The sequence below is a fragment of the Chanos chanos genome, chromosome 15 (assembly GCF_902362185.1).
Source record: "Chanos chanos chromosome 15, fChaCha1.1, whole genome shotgun sequence".
Taxonomy (NCBI): Eukaryota; Metazoa; Chordata; class Actinopteri; order Gonorynchiformes; family Chanidae; genus Chanos; species Chanos chanos.
In genome coordinates, this window is record NC_044509.1 from 17,561,221 (window position 1) to 17,583,720 (window position 22,500).

The 22,500-nt window shown below is 45.3% G+C and overlaps 3 protein-coding genes across 3 annotated transcripts in view; 2 read left to right on the forward strand and 1 right to left on the reverse strand.

Annotated features, from left to right (window-relative positions):
• LOC115828340 (uncharacterized protein CXorf21 homolog) overlaps positions 1–1,688 on the reverse strand; it is a 1,829-nt gene extending 141 nt beyond the window's left edge. The window contains exons 1-2 of the mRNA XM_030792300.1: positions 1,478–1,688; positions 1–614 (exon numbers count right to left, since the gene is read on the reverse strand). The exon at positions 1–614 is cut by the window's left edge and continues 141 nt beyond it. Of these exons, the coding sequence (XP_030648160.1) occupies positions 1–614; positions 1,478–1,667 (804 nt within the window). The 5' untranslated portion in view covers positions 1,668–1,688. The remainder of the gene's footprint in view (positions 615–1,477) is intronic.
• A 3,122-nt stretch (positions 1,689–4,810) lies between these two features.
• hmgn7 (high mobility group nucleosomal binding domain 7) lies at positions 4,811–9,944 on the forward strand. Its single transcript, XM_030792472.1, has 6 exons — positions 4,811–4,956; positions 5,819–5,845; positions 7,274–7,303; positions 7,784–7,831; positions 8,234–8,341; positions 9,086–9,944. The coding sequence occupies exons 1-6, from the start codon at positions 4,942–4,944 to the stop codon at positions 9,143–9,145; spliced, it is 288 nt and encodes a 95-aa protein (XP_030648332.1). The 5' UTR covers positions 4,811–4,941; the 3' UTR covers positions 9,146–9,944.
• A 1,784-nt stretch (positions 9,945–11,728) lies between these two features.
• Positions 11,729–22,500, forward strand: part of brwd3 (bromodomain and WD repeat domain containing 3) — a 26,434-nt gene continuing 15,662 nt past the window's right edge. Inside the window, exons 1-16 of the mRNA XM_030792650.1 lie at positions 11,729–11,837; positions 11,977–12,035; positions 12,126–12,155; positions 12,333–12,392; positions 13,173–13,323; positions 13,820–13,918; positions 14,053–14,213; positions 17,292–17,513; positions 17,665–17,765; positions 17,919–17,989; positions 18,313–18,413; positions 19,332–19,372; positions 19,593–19,697; positions 21,225–21,378; positions 21,597–21,731; positions 22,200–22,328. Coding sequence (XP_030648510.1) covers positions 11,804–11,837; positions 11,977–12,035; positions 12,126–12,155; positions 12,333–12,392; positions 13,173–13,323; positions 13,820–13,918; positions 14,053–14,213; positions 17,292–17,513; positions 17,665–17,765; positions 17,919–17,989; positions 18,313–18,413; positions 19,332–19,372; positions 19,593–19,697; positions 21,225–21,378; positions 21,597–21,731; positions 22,200–22,328 — 1,653 coding nt within the window. The 5' untranslated portion in view covers positions 11,729–11,803. The remainder of the gene's footprint in view (positions 11,838–11,976; positions 12,036–12,125; positions 12,156–12,332; positions 12,393–13,172; positions 13,324–13,819; positions 13,919–14,052; positions 14,214–17,291; positions 17,514–17,664; positions 17,766–17,918; positions 17,990–18,312; positions 18,414–19,331; positions 19,373–19,592; positions 19,698–21,224; positions 21,379–21,596; positions 21,732–22,199; positions 22,329–22,500) is intronic.

Here is a 22,500-nt window from a genome sequence, read left to right on the forward strand (position 1 = left end):
TGAGCTGAAGTGCGAGGTCACGGGGGCTGAACATGTGCTCAGGTAGCGTACGCTGTTTTGGGTGGAGGTAGAGTCCAAACACTCCTCCTGAGTGTCTGCCTGCCCGTCGGGCACCTCCAGCCTGGCAGGCACGAGCGTTGGCATGACGGCCGCGCCCAGAGAGGAGCTACAGCGCGCCAGGCTGTCCTGCATGTGTTGACAGTACACCTCCAGCAGCTTCGTCTCCAGGTAACCGTTCAGCATGGAGCTGGACAGCCGCTCCCAGCCCCCCATGCTGTTCTCCATCTCCATGTAGCCCTTATCCTGCTGGGCGGGGGGGTCATTCTGTTGGTGTGGCTCGGACAGGGTCTCCATGAAGCCCAGGTCCTCGGACTGGAGAAGCGGCCCGTCGGCCCGGGGGCTCTCCCAGCGCGGACTCTGAGAGCTGCGGTCCCCCAGCTGGTCCCCGGCCAGCTGCAGGTCTGGGTAATCTCTGCAGAGAGTGGGACAGCACCAGGAACGGTACAGCTCCAGGCCCCCGTAGTTGTCCGACAGGCCACTGGGGATGTTGAGGGCAGAGCTGGGCGCTGACGTGAGGCGAGGCCCAGGCTGCTCCCGGGCCTCTTGTCTCCCAACTGAAAAACAAACAACATGGTGGATCAGAGGCGATTACCGATAATTATAAATACAGTAAAACACTCTCTACACAGCCCCGTGACATCAGACAGTCTCACGCCCCATGTGCCGCTGGGGACAGAGCAGTCATTACACAGAAATAACAGCAGCAGTGAGAGTAAGAGACGAAGAAGAAGGTCCAGAAGAACCAGTGCTGTTGCTTTTATGTGTGATTCTGTCCAGTGTGAAGAGTCAAATCACATGTTAGAACTGATCGGTTCCACAGGACGATTCGCTGGTCATGTCATTTGTGAGTGAAAAATACGTCTGCTGATAAAGAGCCGTCTTTCTTTTCAAGAAAAAAAAAATATCTAAGGCATTTTCAAAATGCCTGAACAGCACTGCTGATATGTGACCTTAAATACGATGTAGAACACAAAAACAGGAGAATGAGGAGTGTGTTTTTTTCCCACTACATGAAACAATAGACTGCTTTGTCTGCTGGAAGATAGCATTTCATTTCCCCAGCCTGATTTCAACACACACCATACCATTATCATCCCAGAACTTCCAAAAGACTCTTCCCCTTCTCTACCCTGTAATATGAAGTGAAAACACACAACTACCCAGAGAGCAGTCAGCGACAATTTAAAGACCAGTTACACACACATTCAAAGACCGGAAAGACATCAATTACAGATACATTCAGAAACCAGTGAGAGGCCAGTCAAATGTTCTTAGACGAGTCCAACGTGTGGAACAGTGTAAATGGATCCAGTAAAGGGCTTGAGATTTGTTTTCCAGGTTTTTTCACCCGACAGAAGAGAAGACTGCAGTCCGTCGCAGCAGAACGTGCCATCTTAACGTTACATACCTCTCTCACCCTCCCACCAGCTCCCCATGCTCACACCTGTCACTGCGCGAGGGGTCAGAGGTGAGCCCGGGGTCCGAGGGTCCACACGCGCCCAGGCCCCGGGGTCAGGACCTGCGGGACTGTGACCATCCTGATGTGCAGTCGTTTCTGTGTTGTCACGTCTGTATGGAAGGAGCTGCAGAAATGCCTCCCCGAGCATGGCGCTTAACCACAGCCCAGACGCACTCAGATCCGCCGTGCTGCTGCAGAAAAAGGAGAAAAAAAAGTGGATATGAAAGTGAAGCAAGCTGACTTTTTTTTTCAGAGTCTTAGGTGAATATTTCTACAAAATACAAGAGCTGTTATTCGGAGGCAACTTCATCTGAAAGCACAGACAGGAAGTCCAACTGGTCATATCTCTCAGTTTTCTCAGAATAAGACTTTGAATGATCTCATTAAGCGTAAACGGAAAATTTCACAATCAGAGAATTTCACAACCAACAACATATTTAGTTTTAGTATAACATATAAGTATATAACATTCATTACAACCGTGCAGGTGGGTCAATCTGAAAAAAGTCTGAGAAATTTAAGTGACAGATAGCTTCGTGTCTCTGATCATCTGCTTCAGTCACTGATCAGCTCAAATGCATTCAAATATGCACAACAGATTGAAACCCCAGAGCGGGACTCTTCAGTTCCACCAATAAGATTCAACCAAATCTCCTGCTGCTCAAACGCAGAGGAGGCAGGGACGTTCTTTTATGACTGAGTTGGACTTTAGGCTCGTTATGGACCAGCTGAGGCACCTAATTCAGGGTGTAAAGCCCTCTGGTCTCACAGCCACTGAATACAGAGGTGAAGAGAGAGGAGAACAGGAGCACAGGACGAATTCAACGCTCAGCAAACGGAAGACAAAATATTCATTAAATTCGCATACTGCTCCAAATGAAAGCATTTGATAAACCCAGACTCAAAGAGTGCACCTTTCAGGTTCACTGAGAACACTGTTACATTGTTACAGTTGTTGGTAAAAAAAAAAAAAAAACTATGGTAGAATGCCATAAAACTAGGTCGTTTAACAGACGAGACCTCACAGAGGGCTGAGAGAGGAATCAGACTTCAGGAAATGAATGATGGTACACGACTCCTACCAACAGTGTCAGGTGCCTGGCTCGCTCCTCCAGTCCAGAAGTGTGCTGATAGGCTAAGGCCACTCTCTCCCAAATCCACTTCAGTGTTTTAATGCATTTCACTGTGACAAGGCTAGTGCCTGTGAGAGCTCCCCTCTCTAGTCTAAACAGGAGTGACTACAAGAAGGAAGTGCCCCGTGAGATAATCTTCAAATGTCTAAAACACACTCACACACTCACTAAAACTGACACACACACAAGCGTGTACACACACACACACACACACTCAAACAGTATTATTCTGCTCGTGAGTGTGAACTCATGGACTGAATAAAGCAGAACTGAAAGCAGCATCCTCAAAATACACATTCAACCAAAGACGAGTGTGTGTGTGTGTGTGTGTGTGTGTGTGTACAGGCTCAGAGATCAGAGAGATGGACACAAACTCACACACACTGACTCATTAATTCTCTCTCTCTCGCTCACACAACACATTTCCATAGCTGTTACTCCGAGAGTAATTTTACTCAGACTCATCACCTGCACATTCCATAAGGAATCTACCATTGAGAACCTTTCTCCTGTGGTCTGAAGCCAACCCTCTCGCTCCCTACGGCTCGATACCTCAGCCAAATCATTTTCAGTGACTAATATAACCATAGAGTTGAACTGTTACATTTTGGCTTACATTTTTACGCTCCGCTTTCATTCGAAATCTTTAAAAAAAAATAATAAAAAAGTTGTATTGTGTAGCAACTGATGAAAATTAAATATGCTGCATTCGCCTCAGTACTGATGTAAGTGGTTTAATAGTTGTCGCCCGATCAAAATCGTTCGAGTGGGTTTCCGAAGCGGAATAGCATGTGTGATACAAATGACTGAATTCAGGAAGTTGCTTTTTACGAGACAACAGTCTGAACAGGAATGGACTGTGAATAATCCAGGCTTTGCCCACTCTGCATTAGGATCTGCGAAGAACTACTGCCATTGCAATTTCGATCGTTGCACATAACACAAACCGACATTTCTCATATGGTTATTTCGGATTATATCACTGCGGTCGGGCAGAAATTGGATTTAATAATTGCCTACATAACTTGGTGATTTAATCTATGGACGGTTAACTGCGGGTTACCACGGGACACAGCTGACTGCGCCGTTCCGTAGGGTTTTGATATGTCTAAGCCATACAGAAGAGGTACAAAAGATTTTTTCGCATTTTTTATGCTTTAAATTTAAATTCAACACAATGAAAATCGAGGCTTGGCGTAGCATCGAAATGTAGAAGTTACAGGAACCTTTAAATTCCCGTTACTCCCACCGAAGAAATCTCTCTCTGGTTTCAAGTTTTCGTGCACAAGTGACCGCAGTAATTCCAGTATAAAAAAGCGGGCTTCGGTTTCCTTTAACTTGATTTTTAAACGGAAGTTCAATTCCCAATTATATTGCCGCGCAATTTTTGTAAAAAAATAAATAAAACGATAATAATAATAATAATAATAATAATAATAATAATAATAATAATAATAATAATCAGGAATGGCCTCATTAAAAACACAAGAATATAGCACTTGAGTGTGTCAGTGTTAAAGCGGTAACAATGTATACACGAAGACCAAACTCACAGATGGAAATGTCTTATAGCACCGTGACATGAAAGGCAGCTTTGCCGGTGTTTTGTTATTTTTTGCTTCCCTGTCACAGTGTATCACCTATGGTACTGACTATACCGTAACCCTAGCCCTAAACCTACTCGTAACCTTAACCCTACACGCATGCGTTACAAACAGCGCATGGGCACAAACAACGGACAGCATTTTCTGATGGCTACGATAGATTGTCATAACACCGGCAAAACCAAAGTGTATTAGTCCTGGGTCGCCATGATGAAAATAATTGCAGGACTATCTCAGAGCAATCTCGGGACCTTTTCTTTTTCCTCTGACGCTGTAAAGCGCCGTCTGGTTTGCGCTAAAGTCGGACATGAGTCAGTAGCTTGACGACTATCAAATCAGTGCGAACTGATTTCTTCATGAGAGTGTTTTAAATATACTGTTGGCAGCTTACGACGTCTTGCCCTCCTACATATGCACTCAGGATTTCGCGCGTAAAACAACTACAGAGTTGAGAATCGGGTTCTTTTGTGACACCTCCAGGTACCCGTTGATTGGCCAAACATAACATCAGTCACAATTTGGCCGCACCTCCACCCCCCCATTCAACCACTGGTTTTGATGTAGCTGTGTGTTTACTACAGTATTAGTGCATAGCGGACGACTGGCTCCCCAAACTGTGAACTCAGATTAATTAAAGATATCGTATTAGTTTTGCATAAAAGAAGAAAAATATCAAAAATCCAACATGCCCAAGAGAAAGGTATGTAGAGAGCCCTATTACAGCATGCGAATATACTTTTGCCCTTATAAATCAGTCGTGAAATTAGGAAGCCTTCGCGACAACGGGAATTTTATAAAAATCTATTCGACTTGTGTGCAATTTGGTTGCGAAAGCGAGATCGTCGTGAATTTTAGAATTTTTTACTCTGAAAGCGGTATTTTTCTTCGACGGCGGAGCGAATAGGAGAGGAAATGTTTGCTCGGAGCTCTGTGAGTGTCGCCTGAGAGCTGGAGTGAGATCTCCATGCCTGTAGACCCGCAGCCATGCTTTGCAGCTCCTACACTCTCCATCTCGAACGCAGTAACACAGGAATGTCGTTTTATAAACGCGAAATCGCACCAACTACTGTCTAAGGGGCATAGAAAAATAGTAGAAGAACTCTTATTTTTTGTATAGTGTCGATTGTGTTCGGAGATGGTCGTATTAATCAACAATTTTAATAAGTGTTCTTTGTTCGCCGTGGAAGATGAGTGTTATGGCGCCTTCTTATCGCCAGATGGCAGGGCAGAGGTGATTTCGTATGTGCCCCTCCCCCTTGAGAAAATTAGTTGAGCTGGTGCTGTGAAAATGTCTTCGGTCAAAGTCGGTAATTTCAGGAGATCAGTAGGCGTTCAAATACAGTATAAACAGACTGGAAGCATTTGTCAGTCTGCTCTTTTCATCGTGACAAACATAACGCCATATCATAAAAGCTTTGCGAGCAGCCAGAGCAGTCCAGGTTCAATGTGGGTCAGGTGAACTTTCAAAGCATCACTCGACTTACTGTCAGAATATTAGTCAGGACGTGTCATTGTGGACACCTTTGGACTTAACTAACTTTTCTTTTTTTTTCTTTGAATAGGGAACTGATGGTGAGGTGAAGGAGGAGGTAAGTAATGCAGGTGTCTGACAAACAAGGGCCTGGATATATTACTGTTTCTACGACTGTCATGTCTCCCAAAATAATGTAAAAACCAACAGATAAGGAAATACAGTACAGATGAGGAAAGAAACATCAACGTATAAAGTACTGCAATACTATAAAGTGTCCCAACCTCAAAATTAACTTCCAAAAGAAAAACAAAACAGGCAAGTTAAGTCTAAGTGGTTACAAAAGTAAGCGGCTATGCTTACATATGTGTAGTGTACAATCCGCATTCTGTGAAACATAGCAACATTTTTACATATATAGAAAAATCAAGCTAAAATACATTGTTAAAGCACATGGTTTATGAACCAAGCTACTCATTTTTCTGAGAATGCAAAGAGGTTCTGTCATTTTTCTGAAGACCAGTTGAATGTCTTCTTCCTAGATTATTTTTTTTCTTCAGTTAAAACTCTAAGGAATCAAGTTGAAAAAAGCAAAACTCTACTGACCCTTTTTTTCATAACCGGCTGAATATGTTAAACATGCCAGAGTAAGGCTCAGTGATGAATGTGACATTTTGACCAAAAAAACAAAACAAAAAACATCGGTATCACAGGCAAAGAGATCAGCCAAGGCTGTGATAACACAAAGAGCATTATGGTAGACCCGAAATGTCAGAGGCCCAAGATCAGAGCCTAGTGGGACCCCACAGAAGACGCTGGCCAGCCATTGGCCCATATAATCTGTCTGCAGTCACTTACATACTGACAGAGCCATGTAAGGTCCTGAAAAGCACAGAAATGCAGTAGTGTGTGAGAATTAACAATATCACAGGCTTTGGGTAAGTCCAGAATAATCACAAGTTCATATTCATTGTTATTTTAAGCAGCTGAAATTCTTAACCAGCAACACTCACAGGGTAACAAAAGCAAAAACCATGTTGTCCAAATCAGCAGTAATTTCAGCACAGGCATGACCTCAGTCCTGTGGTAGAGAATCACCACAGAGATTTTAAAGAGATAAAGGCTAAAGACTCAAAAGATGTGCTGATTTAAACGTGGTGTTTTCAGATTACCTGTAATGTCCTTAACATCATTATGAATAAATAGATCAGATTTCAGAAATGATGTATATTGTCCTTCTGTTTACTCTAATGGAGATCTCCAAACACGATCCATTTTCAAATTAAAACACGTTTAAGTTCACTAGACAAATGGTGACAGGAGACAGGGAGAGGAGGTCGGTGGACTAACTGAGAAAACCTGACCTTGTTTAAGTGTGTGTGTGTGTGTGTGTGTGTGTGGTTAGAAAGCATCAGTCTCTTTGACATGCACTAAGAATGTTCCTCCATGTACGCGTGTCATTCTCCGTGGTGAAATACACACATCTGTGTGTACCAAATGTGTATTATCTGCACATTGTAAATAACACTTTTGTCTTTCTTTTCAGCCGCAGAGAAGATCTGCCCGGTTATCAGCGGTGTGTATGCATCGATATGGCACCTTAAATCGTCCTCTGTGTGTGTGTGTGTGCGTGTGCGCGTGCGTGCGTGTGTGCATACATGCGTGTGTGTGCGTGCGTGCATGTATCTGTGTGTATTCTAGTGTTTAGTCATAGCACACGTTCAGGTGATTCAGGTGAGTGTAAGGGATTTTGCTTGTCTGAGAGGAGTTCTGGACTAGAAGGTACTGAAGGGTAGTCAGAACTTTCCTCAGCCTGTCTCTTTCATGGGGAGCTGACATAGAGGAGACTGAATATGTGAAAAGAACAGGGCAGTGTTCTCCATTGAGCCTCAGCACAGTGAGACAGGAACCCTGGTTACCTGGCTCTCCCTCCACTTCTCTCTCTGTATGGAAACGGACACATGTCTCATTTTAATCATATTATATCAATGATCAATAATTTCCGCCTGTAATAAATCAAAAGATCAATAATCTCCCATTTCTGCTCTTTCCTCAGAAACCTGCTCCTCCCAAGCCTGAACCCAAACCCAAAAAAACAGCCAAGGTAAAGCAGCGAGTCCTCCGCCAGGCTGCGGATCTTACACTGACTCTCCTAGAGTCAGAGTCAGTCAGAGAGAAGCGCCGCGCGGCAAGGGGTGTCTTACAGTTAGATGTCAACACATACACATCCATCTGAATGATATGTTAGCATATTTAAAATGTCAGTGCATGCATTTCCAGTGGCTAAAACTGGAGGAGATGGGCTAAGTGCTTCATGGTCAGGGCTGAATGTGTTGAAGGAGCAGTGTCACAGACAGGAGTCTCTCAACACACAGCCATGTTTTCCACCTCCGGCACAGGCAGCGCGCGCTCCTCGTTAAGCAGTGGCTTTGTGTTGGGTGGATGCGTTAAGCAGTGGCTTTGTGTTTGGTTGATGCTTTTTAAACAATGTTCGTTCTCCTAACAGAAAGAGAAAGAAGTGAATGACAAAAAGGAGGAGAAGAAACCCAAGGCAAAGCCGGAGGAAACCAAGGAAGAGAACCAGTCAGAAAACGGAGAGAGTAAGACTAATGAGGTACACGCACACACACACACACACACACACACACACACTGATACATACACACTGATACATAGACACACACACACACACACACACACTGCCCTAAGTCACATTTGGACTTCTCCTACATTTGAAAGCAGAAGCTGGTATGGTTGTGCCAGATAATGAATTGTTCTTAATATGATATGTAGCGTATAGGCATAGAGAGGCCTCTGTAAACACACGTACACTGGTGATGAAACCCAGTGTCAGTGATTCACTGCAGTCAGAGCTCCTGTGTGAGGATCACCGAGTAAAGATACAGAGAAGTCAGACACTGGCCTGGGGTGAGGGAAATGATAAGCCTGGAAATTCATCTGAAATGCCAGTATGATGCAGTACCAACGCTCCAGAAAAGGCTTTACCATTTCCATGTGCTAAGGACATGTGAGCTGCGTCTGAAATAACTTCGGGTTGGTGCACCAGCTCCAGTGCAGTGCCCTTCTTATTATATTTGAGCATTGAGTTTAATGGGAGCAAAACACATCAACATGGACTAATGCAGATAGGGAACAGATCAGGTTTACAGCAGCAGAAAATAACATATTGCTTCAGCAGTGCCTCAGTGGTTGGGAAAAGAAAACTGAAAACAGGCTAACATGTGAAGCACACGTATGTAAATGTGTAATTCTGGGTTGCATGTATCAACTCAAGCATTCTGTATGTTTGTTGGAAATACGTCTGTGTGAATGTGGATTGTGATTCCTCTCTGCGCAGGTCGAGAAAACTCCAGAGGCGGAGCCTGAGCCCGAGAAGGAGGAGCCTAAGACTGAGTAGCACCACGCCCCATCCATCCATCCGTTTATTCATCCATCCATCAGCCATTGTTCTCCCTGTCTCTCGGCGCCTCCTGTATCTCACATGGACCCCCCCACCCACCCACAGGCATCCCCAGAGGAATATTTTTATCAACAATTTTGTATATAACTGCTACAGGTTTTTAGCACAAACTCAAAGCTGAATATGGAGTTTTCTGTTTGGCCATGGTCATACCAGGTGTCTGCCATTTGTGAGTGCTAAGGGCACTTTTGTTCTGTTGTTTTCATTTAGCTGTTTTTAATACGGATGGTTGGTACCTTTGTTCGGGAGTTCTAGGTGGCTGTGCATTGTTGGTTCACCAGCTCAGTAAATGTAAGTCAGTGATTGTCTTCTTATTCTTGGGTCTGTGCAGTGTAGGTCTTAATTTGGGGGGAGGGGGGGGGGGTGTTCAGTTTTTCTTTTAATAATGGGTTGTCTGTAAGAACAAGGAATGAATCTAACGAATCTGGAGGAAAAAGAAAAAGAAAAAAAACCTTACTAAGAGCATTCCGAGTGCTGCAGTGAGAGTGGACTCCTGGCTTTTTAAGAACCCTACAGCAGAAACGATTTGTCCAAACTAAACTACAAAACGCTAAAGAACTGGCCTCATAAGAAGATACAAAATCACCTATGTTATTATACAGGACTTTTTTCAGATAAGTATGAAAAATTTGAGTATTGTGAATTTTTTTAACAACTGAAAATTCATCTCTGAATGATTAGTGTACCCGCTGAAGCTCTGGATGTCACTGAATAAAGCGATCATTGGAGTTTTCCTCAAAAAAAAAAAAAGCCTGACTTGCCTTTTTTCCTACTCAACCTTATTGCCCAGATAATGTGCAGTTACTGGTAAAGATGAAAAGATTAAAAAGAGAGATGTAACTGTAGCACATGTAGTAATTTCCTCTTGCCTATCAGATTTGTGAAATAGGCCTAAAACACCAACATGACAAGTTACATCACATATCACTGTAATTTTCTTCCATAGTCATTTTTGACTTGTTATGTAAGACCCAATTCCTTACACCTAGAGTAAAGCCGTCATTGTCCAGCTTAGGCGCTGGGGGACAAAAAGTCTAAACTGGTCACCCACTTTCACCTTGCGTGAGAAGATCTCATTGTTGGTGCTGCCTCCTCATATAGTGGCCATAAATCAAAGATGTAATTCTCTCATAGCGTTTAAAGGCAGTTTCGACATCATGTGACCCTATGTCGGGTCAATCATTTTATACAGAACCAAACAGAAATTTTCATATCCAAGTTTGAAAAACCCTACTCCACAGGGGTGAAAGGTCACACTCATTTTCAGTGTAGTTGTCACTGCTCTTGTTAGCAAGGTATGTGATGACAGCTTATTATGGGGTGAGAGGAACACTAAACAGTAGCGGATTTGTTATTTTTTAATGGGTTATGGGTTATTTTTGACCAACACACACACACCCATGCACACCTCCCAAAGGACATTGTTGCAGGATGCCTTAATCACAACTGACATTTCTAATTCTACAATTCCATTTTATCCAGTTATCTTTCTTCTCTCCCTACTACAAGTGTCTTTTTATAACTGTATTAAAGTAATGAGTAAATACACCTCTAACTTTTATGCAGCGGACTGAGTTAACAAGGGGGGTGACATCCGCCCCTCATATCGCCTACTAATAATAAGTAACATCTCGGAAGAGGAGAGTCGATTTCTGCAGAAAACAGTTGCCCTCGGTTAAATGACTGATAATAGGCTATCATCCCCAGAGTAACTATGTTTTCGAGATACTGGCGCCACTAATCTTACTTCTGCTGCGGTTACTACAACTGCCATCAACGGTAGTAACCCTGCTATTACTGGGGTTGCTCCCCGCTACTCGACCTGGACACGGCTTAGCTCTAACTGCAGCGCGAAGGTACGGCACCTGGGGATATGACTGCCTCTGTGGTTGTTGGCTCTGTTGTCAACTACTGGCCTGTTAATAATGACAACACCATGTCTGAGTGTCTCTGGCTTCGAAATTCCTGCCTCTAAATTTCCTTAACCAGTATTCAGCTTTAATAACGAGGACAGAAATATGTTCATAATCTTTCAGTACGCATTTGCTAACCGGAGTAGAATGAAGCGATCGGCAGTTTACCCTTGCATGAGATATGGGTCAAAAGATTGAGGAAAATGCATTTTTTTTTTTTTTTTGCTTTATTCCGGTATTGATTTATTCATTTTTTACAAGGTACAATAAACTTTTGTGACGACGGGGAGCCTTAACGTATTCGAATGGACGTTTAAAACTGCTGTGGTTGGTAGCGGGATCCAATCTTTTTCTTCGAAACTGGCTCAGAAAAGAAAACAAACACCTGAAAACACGACATTTAATACCACGTCAATGGCAGATTGCTATCACGATCAAGATGTCTCCTCTCAGGGAAGGTACGTTCACCTGCTTGACCTCCCTGTTTACTGCTCCCCCTAGCGGCTTTGATTAGCACTGCAGCCAGAACCTGTCGCAGGAGGGCGCTAACAAAGCAGTTGGTTCTGTCTGCAACAGACCGCTTTGAGGAAAAGGCCAAAGCGGTGGGAACAATTCAAGAGGGGCCGCTTCAGAAATACAACGAAAACACCGACCGGTGTCTCTTAAGCGCCCGAACAGGGCCATGGCAGCGGAACAGTGTTCACAAATCGAATCCGGTCGGTATTGTGACAATGTGTTTTTGTCTGAAATGTTGCTGATAACACTTTAAGCTTTTAGCAGTTAGCCTTTAAAGCTAAGCTAGGCTAGGCTAATGCTATAGCTCAATAGCTTGATAATGTGCCACTCTGTTTTCAGAGCTGTATTACCTGATAGTCAGATTTCTCCAGTCGGGACCATGTAAAAAGTCGGCTCAGGTAAAATATGTCAATGTATTGGTTTGTCGTGAATAGTGTACTTCGTGTATGAGAGTGAGCTTAAGTCTAACCCGCTGTGTGTTCACTTAGATCCTGCTGGAGGAGCTGGAGGAATATGAGGTAAGGTCCGCTCAGTCGCTTTCTTCTACTGTCTCGTGAGCGCCTTATCAGCTGGCTTTTCAACTTAAATATCATAACATTTCGTCAGATGTGAAAATGCTCACCGATGTGTCGCTATAAGCTCGTATGGTGAGATCGACTCTCTGTGTATTTACCCCTCCGCGTGTCTCCGTTTAGCTGATCCCGAAACGGTGGAGTTGGGATGGAAAACAATATAAACGAAACTTTCAAGACTGGGTGAGTATTATCGCTGAAGTTATAGTGTGCTGTCAAATTCACATAACAACTTTTCTTATGGAATTGTATGTTAAAATTTGATATGTCGCTCGCGATATACCCTGAAATTGTGGCATCGAATATAGAAACGGGGCAGCTTTTAGATAGTGTATCGACACCTTGGCTCAATAACACTTTTTAAAAATGTCTTTGAAATTAATTTATTTGATTTGAAATTAAAGCCTTTGTGCGGGCCGGATAGGAGGGGTTAAACGAGGGCAAGGAAAGAGACGTAGGACTGGTTACTTTATGCGTCAGTCAAAGCCGACTCCAGCCAATGAAATCCCAGTTACCGTTTGTGTTAGTGCAGGACAGGACACAGGACGATTCTGATTGGGCTTCATTATACAGACGGCTAGCTGCAGTGTGTGTGTATGTGTGTGCGCGCGCGTGTGCGAGAGAGAGTTACAGAACAAGCCCTTCAATTGTGATGTGCATGCGATGAGTGGCAGACCTTCAATAGAATTTATCAGTTTAACAGCAATGGCTTCCATCGTCTCCAAATAATGCAACAAAAAACATTGAAGATCTACAGCCAAAAAAATACAGAAACATCACACACAGAACACTAAATTGTGGATCATACAAGCAAGAATGTGTTTATATCCATGAACTAAATGCAGCTCATACAGATATTGTGTGTTAAAATGTTTATTTGCATCCAGATTCTCTCATTTGACATGCACAACAGCTCACATATAACCTCATATAACACTCTCATGTTTATGTGTGTTTGCATAGGTGGCACTGAACCAGCATATTCCAGCGGACTACCTGCTGCGAGTCTGTGAGCGAGTTGGGCCTCTGGTTGACCAACACATTCCTCCCAGTGTGCCTGGAGTCCGCAGCTTACTGGGCACGGGAAGACAGTCCTTATTGCGCACCACAAAGAGTGAGAGACCCAGCTCTGTGTTAACGCTACTAACATAATCTCCTCCTCTCTCACTCTCTCTTTCTCTCCTCTCTGTCTCTCTCTCTTTCTCTCCTCTCTCACTCTCTCTCTGTCTGTCTCTCTCTCTTTTTCTCTCCTCTCTGTCTCTCTCTCTTTTTCTCTGTGTCTTTCTCTCCTCTCTGTCTCTTTCTCTCCTCTCTCTCCCTCTCTCTCTCTCTCTCTCTCTCTCTCTCTCTTTCTCTTTCTCTGTGTTATGTGTCTCAGATGAGTGTTCCTCCTTTGTACATGGGAGAATGGAAAATGTTCTGACCTAATCAGAGCTAATTCATAACAAAATACGTAATGTACACATTCTCTCTCTCTCTCCCTCTTCTTCCTCCCTCTCTCTCTCTCTCCTTCCTCTCTCTCTCTCTCTCACTCTCTCTCTGTCTCTCTCTCTCTCTGTCTCTCTCTCTCTCTGTCTCTCTGTCTCTCTCTCTCTCTCTCTCTCTCTCAGGTTGTTCTCGTGCGTTATGGAGTGGGTCTGCTGTGGCCGCCCTACACAGGGGTCGACCTCCAGAACCCCCGGTCTTCAGTATTACTCTGCCCAGCCTAGGTAAATATTACCTCTGTCTGGTCCAGTGATCCTTCAAATTTTAAAAGGGTTTTTTTTTGTTGTTTTGGAGTTGTTTTGTTGTTGTTTTTTTTTTTTGCTCAAGTTTGTCACAATTTCTCTTCATTTCTCCTCAGTATCTATAATGTCCGGTCGCCAGGCAACAGGCACTGCCCGTTTTGGCCACGCCCTCCCCCCCTGCACATATCAACACATGAAGATGCATCGGCGAATCCTAGGCCATCTTTCCTCTGTGTACTGCGTGGCCTTTGATCGCACCGGCAGACGCATCTTCACGGTAAAGAGAGTGCCGCTCTGCGTCTGCGTGTGTGTGTGTGTTTGTGTCTGCGTGTCTGCGTGTGTGTGTGTCTGCGTCTGCGTGTGTGTGTGTGTGTGCGTGTCTGTGTCTGCATGTGTGTGTGTCTGTGTCTGCGTGTGTGTGTGTCTGCATAGAATAGAATATCATTACTGTCATTGCACAAGTACAGTTGTCACTGCACAACGAGATTAGGTTTGCAACTTCGTACTTGATGCTATAAAAAACAATTTTAAAAAACAATAAATAAGGTAAGGATAGACCAACAAATAAGATAAATAGCAATAAAGTAGTAAAGTAACGAACAGTGTCTGGTGGTGGTAAGTGCGACAGTCCGGATGTGGAATGCAGTACCAGAACCAATGCAGCACCAGAACCAATACAGTATGGAAAAGTAGCAATAAAGTAACAGCAGTATAAACAGTGACTGACAGTAGTAAATAGTGCAAAAACAGCTCAGATGTGCAAACCACAGCAACAAAACCAGAATAGTACGGAAATGTAGATAGCTTATTTGGTGGCGTAGTGCAGTGTGTGTGTATGTGAGTCAGTTGTGCCAGACAAGTTATGGGGGAGTCAGTCAGATTATGGGGGGGGGGGGGGGGGGGGGGGTTGATTCAGAGCAGTTATAGCTCTGGGGATAAAGCTATTCCTCGGTCTGGAGGTGCAGGTGTAGAAGGCCTCGTAACATCCGCCAGATGGGAGGAGTTCAAACAGCCGACGGCGTGGGTGTGTCGAGTCCTTGCAGATGCTGGTGGCTTCTCTGAGGCGGTGCAAGCTGTAGATGTCCTCCAGGGCTGGGAGCTCAATCCCAACGATCCTCTGTGCTCTGGAGACAACCCGCTGGACAGCTCTCCTGACGGCTTCTGCGCAGCTGAGATTCCACACAGAGATGCAGTGTGTTAGGATGCTCTCTGTGGTGCAGCGGTAGAAAGTCAACAGGATCTGATGGGGCAGTCCAGCTTTCTTTAGTGTCCTTAGGAAAAACAGCCGTTGGTGTGCTTTCCTGACCAGTGTGGGGGTGTTAGTGGACCATGTGGGGTCCTCTGAGACGTGTAAACTGGACACTCTCTCCACTCTGTCACCGTTGATGTAGACAGGAGCGTCCTCATTATCCTGTGACCTTCTAGAGTTGATGGTTCGCTCCTTGGCTTTGCTGTACTGAGGGACAGGTTGCTCTCGAGGCACCAGCTCACCAGGTTCTGCACCTCTGCTCTGTAGGCCTTTTCATCGCTATTGAGATCAGCCCAATCACCATTGTGTCATCTGCAAACTTAATGATGGTGTTAGTGGCGAGTGCAGGGACACAGTCGTGTGTGAAGAGGGAGTAGAGGATGGGGCTCAGTGTGTAAGTGGTCAGAGTTATAGTGGAGGACAGGTGGGGGCCCAGTCCCTGAGGACACTCTGACAGGACATTCAGGATCCAGTCACACAGTGATGAACTGAGGCCGAGTTGGTGGAGTTTGGAGGTGAACTTTCTGGGGATGACAGTACTGAAAGCAGAGCTGTAGTCCACAACTAACATCCTCACGCCTGTGCCCTGTCTCTCCAGGTGAGTCAGGACAGTGTGAAGAGCCAGAGAGATGGTGTCCTCTGTGGATCTGTCAGCTCTGTAAGGGAACTGGTCTGGGTCCAGTGAGGCAGAGATGATGGCTCTGTAAGGGAACTGGTCTGGGTCCAGTGAGGCAGAGATGATGGCTCTGTAAGGGAACTGGTCTGGGTCCAGTGAGGCAGAGATGATGGCTCTGTAAGGGAACTGGTCTGAGTCCAGTGAGGCAGAGATGATGGCTTTGTAAGGGAAATGGTCTGGGATCAGTGAGGCAGGGATGATGGCTCTGTAAGGGAACTGGTCTGGGATCAGTGAGGCAGGGATGATGGCTCTGTAAGGGAACTGGTCTGGGTCCAGTGAGGCAGAGATGATGGCTCTGTAAGGGAGCTGGTCTGAGTCCAGTGAGGCAGAGATGATGGCTTTGTAAGGGAACTGGTCTGAGTCCAGTGAGACAGAGATGATGGCTCTGTAAGGGAACTGGTCTGGGATCAGTGAGGCAGAGATGATGGCTTTGATGTGGGTGAGGACCAACCTTTCAAAGCACTTCATTATCGTTGGTGTGAGGGCAACTGGACGATAGTCGTTCAGACTGCTGATGTCTGGCTTTTTTCGGCACTGGCACTAGGATGGCTGACTTCAGGCACTTGGGGACCATTGCCAGAGACAGAGACGGGTTAGAGATTAAATGCCTCAGTAACAGTCCTTCAGTGACAGTCCCTCAGTAACAGTCCCTCAGTAACAGTCCCTCAGTAACAGTCCTTCAGTGACAGTCCCTCAGTAACAGTCCCTCAGTAACAGTCCCTCAGTGACAGTCCCTCAGTGACAGTCCCTCAGTGACAGTCCTTCAGTGACAGTCCTTCAGTGACAGTCCTTCAGTGACAGTCCTTCAGTGACAGTCCTTCAGTAACAGTCCCTCAGTGACAGTCCCTCAGTAACAGTCCTTCAGTAACAGTCCTTCAGTGACAGTCCCTCAGTGACAGTCCCTCACTGACAGTCCCTCAGTGACAGTCCCTCACTGACAGTCCCTCACTGACAGTCCCTCAGTGACAGTCCCTCAGTGACAGTCCCTCAGTAACAGTCCCTCAGTGACAGTCCCTCAGTGACAGTCCCTCAGTGACAGTCCTTCAGTGACAGTCGTTCAGTAACAGTCCTGCAGCTTCAGGTGGACTGACCCTCCGCAACAAGTGCTGTGCATCATGTGAGCTCGTTGTGAGAACCTGGTCATCCTCTATGGCTGGGATTTTGTGTGTGTATGTGAGTCTGTGTGTTAGGGGACTGTTGTCAGAGTGTGTTCGTTTGTGGTTTGTGTTGGGGATGAAATGTAAGGAGTTGATTGGTGGATGGTTCTCTCTGTGTATTTGATTACTGCACTGGGATTTACTGTAAGACACACGAACGGAACCTTGAGGTAACATGCAGGTGTGTGTGTGTGTGTGTGTGTGTGTGTGTGTGTTGGTATCATGTAAACGCGTGTGTGTGTGCTTTCTCACCGGCGCTGTGTTTCTGTGCAGGGTTCAGATGACTGTTTGGTGAAGATCTGGGTGACGGATGACGGGCGTCTCCTGTCGACCCTGCGTGGGCATGCAGCGGAGATTTCGGACATGACGGTGAATTATGAGAACACCATGTTGGCGTCGGCCAGCTGTGATAAAGTCATACGTGTGTGGTGCCTGCGTACCTGTGCGCCGATCACCGTCCTGCAGGGACACACAGCCTCCATTACATCCATACAGGTGTGTGTGTCTGCGTCCATCGCTTTTATGTTCTCTGTGCTAAAAGCTACAGCTACTCAGTGATTTGCCTTTTTCATCCTTTCTTTCTTTCTTTCTTTCTTTTTTCAATACACTTATCTTGTCCTTCTCTTCATCTTTGTCTCCTGTGCAGTTTTCTCCATCAGCGTGCGGTTCTTCTCGGACCCTGGCCTCCACGGGGGCAGACGGAATGGTCTGTTTCTGGCAGTGGAACGCTCTGACCATGAAGTTCATGTGAGGACAACTTTCTCTCACTAAATATGTGAAACAGGCTTAGAGAGCATCAGACATAGAAGGTCATAACTTTGCTTTTATTGAAACCTAAAATAATGTGTGTGTGTGTGTGTGTGTGTGTGTGTGTGTGTGTGTGTGTTTATGGATGTCCAGTGACCGGCCAGTGAAGTTTCTTGAACGTTCACGTCCAGGTGTTCAGATCTCCTGCTGCTCCTTCAGCTCTGGTCAGGACCAACCCCCCCCCCCCCCCCCCCCCCCCCCCACACACACACACACACGCACACACACATACATACACTCTGTTCAACCCTTTACACTCTAATGAACTCCACCCCTTGCTCTGACTCTGTACAGAATGCCACTCTCCAGTCTCTAATCTATAGTCCACTCTCACAACTGCTGATCTGTCTAATCAGATACCTCATCCACGTTTCATGTTTCACTGCAAACACTGAAACACAAATAGGACACAGTATAAATCCTCCTGTGATGAAAATCTGAAGATGACTGACCGCTGACCCATAACCTTTGACCTCTGTCCCATTAGGTGGCATGTTCCTGACCACCGGAAGCACAGATCATGTGATCAGAGTCTACTACCTTGGCTCCGAGACCCCCATTAAACTCTCGGAGCTTGACGCCCACATGGTGAGTGTGTGTGTGTGTGTGTGTGTGTGTGTGTGTGTGAGAGAGAGAATAGTGTGTAAGGAGACAAGGACAGGGAACTGGGACTGGAACACGGACCAGTCATTCAAACACTAACCTCACCCACATTGTGATGGTAGGTTAACTTTACCCACATTGTGATGGTAGGTTAACTTTACCCACATTGTGATGGTAGGTTAACTTTACCCACATTGTGATGGTAGGTTAACTTTACCCACATTGTGATGGTAGGTTAACTTTACCCACATTGTGATGGTAGGTTAACTTTACCCACATTGTGATGGTAGGTTAACTTTACCGACATTGTGATGGTAGGTTAACTTTACCCAGGTTGGTTGACGGTTGGTTCATTTTCATGTTTTATCAAAACAAAGCTTGCTGAATTGAGGAGTTTATAGTTTGTGGCAGAGAAACCTAAAAACAGAGCACGTTGATTCGTCCCTTATGAGAAAGCTCCGGCCACAGACGCTGAAGGAAATTCATAACATCTTTGACCTGATGACACTGACTGTCAGAAACTCTCCAGCCAATGAACAGACTTCACTCAGTTTCACAGGGGTTACCCAGACAAACAACACTCACCACGGGTCTCACGTGTTCAGGAAACTGATCGTACTGTAGTGTACTCTTCTCTTTGGCTCTTCTCCCCCAGCTGCAGGTCTCAGCTGGTTTGGTTTTGTTTTGTTTTGTTTTTTTTATCTGAACTGCCTTTGACATGTTTATGAGAATCAGCCTCTGTTACAGCGTTAACATCACTGACAAGTTCTCCCTCACAGAGACTGTGTGGGGTGGAAAACATGTAGTGAAAGCGAAAGAGAAAAGATCTGCATGAAAATATCTTTATCCCTGTTGCGTCTCTGTTGGTCAGGTTTCATATAAGTTCTCTTTTCTGTCTTCCAGGATAAGGTTGTTGCTGTGCAGTTTTGTAACAACAGTGACAGGTAAGAGAGAGTCTGAGGCTGCTGATTGGCTAGATTTCTGCCTGTCAGTGGCCTGTTTTGTTTTCATTGGCTGCTGTCTTAAATTGGTTGTGTTTGATGTCTGTCAGAGCAGCCTGGTGTTGTGTTTGTTTATGTTGGTGACTCGTTTTCGTGATGCCTGTTGGTAGTTTTCCTGTGTGCGTTCTATCTAATGGGCAGTTCCTGTTTTTTCTGTGTGAAGTCTGAGGTTTGTGAGTGGGAGCCGGGACGGGACGGCACGGGTTTGGCAGTACCAGCAGCAGCAGTGGAGGGGTCTGACCCTGGATATGAGCACTCGATTACCAGGGTAAAGAGTACATTATGATTCCCAGGGTAAAGAATACATTATGATTCCCAGGGTAAAGAGTACATTATGATTCCCAGGGTAAAGAATACATTATGATTCCCAGGGTAAAGGACACATGATTCCCAGGGTAAAGGACACATGATTACCAGGGTAAAGAGTACATTATGATTACCAGGGTAAAGGACACATGATTACCAGGGTAAAGGACACATGATTACCAGGGTAAAGAACACATTATGATTCCCAGGGTAAAGAACACATTATGATTCCCAGGGTAAAGGACACACGATTACCAGGGTAAAGGACACATGATTACCAGGGTAAAGGACACATGATTACCAGGGTAAAGGACACATGATTACCAGGGTAAAGAGTACATTATGATTCCCAGGGTAAAGGACACATGATTACCAGGGTAAAGAGTACATTATGATTACCAGGGTAAAGGACACATGATTACCAGGGTAAAGGACACATGATTACCAGGGTAAAGAACACATTATGATTCCCAGGGTAAAAAACACGATTACCAGGGTAAAGGACACATGATTACCAGGGTAAAGGACACATGATTACCAGGGTAAAGGACACATGATTACCAGGGTAAAGAACACATTATGATTCCCAGGGTAAAGAACACATTATGATTCCCAGGGTAAAGGACACATGATTCCCAGGGTAAAGGACACATGATTCCCAGGGTAAAGGACACATGATTCCCAGGGTAAAGGACACATGATTCCCAGGGTAAAGGACACATGATTCCCAGGGTAAAGGACACATGATTACCAGGGTAAAGGACACATGATTACCAGGGTAAAGAACACATTATGATTCCCAGGGTAAAGAACACATGATTCCCAGGGTAAAGGACACATGATTACCAGGGTAAAGAACACATTATGATTCCCAGGGTAAAGAACACATGATTACCAGGGTAAAGAACACATGATTACCAGGGTAAAGAACACATGATTACCAGGGTAAAGAGTACATTATGATTCCCAGGGTAAAGAGTACATTATGATTACCAGGGTAAAGGACATATGATTACCAGGGTAAAGGACACATGATTACCAGGGTAAAGGACACATGATTACCAGGGTAGGGGACACATGATTACCAGGGTAAAGAACACATGATTCCCAGGGTAAAGAACACATGATTACCAGGGTAAAGGACACATGATTACCAGGGTAAAGGACACATGATCACCAGGGTAAAGAACACATGATTCCCAGGGTAAAGAGTACATTATGATTCCCAGGGTAAAGGACACATTATGATTCCCAGGGTAAAGGACTGTACTGGCGTGTGGAGAGATAAAATACATTATGCAAACACAAGCCTGTGTTACTTAAATGGCTTTTGATAGTAGCAGCTCTCTCTCTCTCTTGCTCCCTCTCTTTCTCTCTTTCTCTTTTTCACTCTTTCACATTCTTTCTTTCTTTCTTTCTTTCGTTTTTCTCTCTTTCTCATTGCAAATGTGTGTGTGTGTGTGTGTGTGTGTGTGTGTCTGTTTAACAGGAGTGCTGTGGTGTCTGGAGAGGACAAGTCGACTAAGCTAGTGGTAACCATGGTAGCGTGGGACCGGAGTGACCGCATGGTTATCACTGCCGTGTCAAACTACCTGCTCAAAGTCTGGAACTCCTCAACTGGCCAGCTACTGCACGTGCTCTCTGTGAGTTGCTCATGCTGTGTGTGTCTGTATGCGTGTCTGAGCGTGTGCACATGCGTGTGCGTGTGTGTGTGTCGGACTATGTAAGACAGACTAGAGATCTACAAGCCTTGTGTTTCTGAATGAAGGAGTGCTGGTATATTTGTGAGGACGAGCCCCTGATTGGTTGCGTTTGTCAGGTCAGTCAAGTGGTGGTATGTGATTGGCTGTTCTGTCTCCAGGGTCATGATGATGAGGTGTTTGTACTGGAGGCCCACCCCTTTGACACGCGGATCATGCTGTCTGCTGGTCACGACGGCAACATCTACATCTGGGATCTCAGCAAAGGCACCAAGATCCGCAACTTCTTCAACATGGTACTGACAAGTCCACAGGCTCTGTCTGTCTGTCTGCTCTTATCACTATCTTATATGCTATCTCTCTCTCTGTCACTCTCTCACACTCTCTCTCTCTCACTCTGTCTCTCGCGCTCTCTCTCTCACACTCTCTCTCTCTCTCTCTCTCTCCCTCACTCTCTCACTCTCACTCTCGCTCTCTCACACACTCTCTCTCTCACTCGCTCTCGCTCTCTAACACACTTTCTCTCTCTCGCTCTCTCACACACTCTCTCTCTCTCACTCGCTCTCGCTCTCTAACACACTTTCTCTCTCTCTCTCTCTCTCTCTCTCTCTCTCACTCTCTCACACACTTTCTCGCTCTCTCACTCACTCTCGCTCTCTAACACACTTTCTCTCTCGCTCTCACTCTCGCTCCCTAACACACTTTCTCTCTCTCTCTCACACACTCTCTCTCTCTCTCTCTCTCTCGCTCTCTCTCTCTCTCAGATTGAGGGACAGGGACATGGGGCTGTGTTTGACTGTAAGTTCTCGGCTGATGGTCAACACTTTGCCTGTACCGACTCACACGGTCACCTGCTCATCTTCGGCTTTGGCTGCAGCCGGACCTATGAAAAGGTAAGACGGGTGTGTGTATGTGTGTGTTTGTACCGGAACATTCCTGAGACTGTGTTCATCATGTAAGAGACATTCCTGAGGACAGATTTATCTGATTGTAAGGGTGGTGATCTGTGTCTGATGGAAACAGAGAACAGCCGGTCTGGGTATTAGCAGAGACGTCTCTAAGGTG

Bases quoted from the DNA above. Each gene is read 5' to 3' on its own strand.
- hmgn7 (XM_030792472.1), top strand. The intron at 5,846-7,273 runs GTAAGTAATGCA...CTTTCTTTTCAG, and splicing joins ATGGTGAGGTGAAGGAGGAG to CCGCAGAGAAGATCTGCCCG. The intron at 7,304-7,783 runs GTGTGTATGCAT...CTCTTTCCTCAG, and splicing joins GATCTGCCCGGTTATCAGCG to AAACCTGCTCCTCCCAAGCC.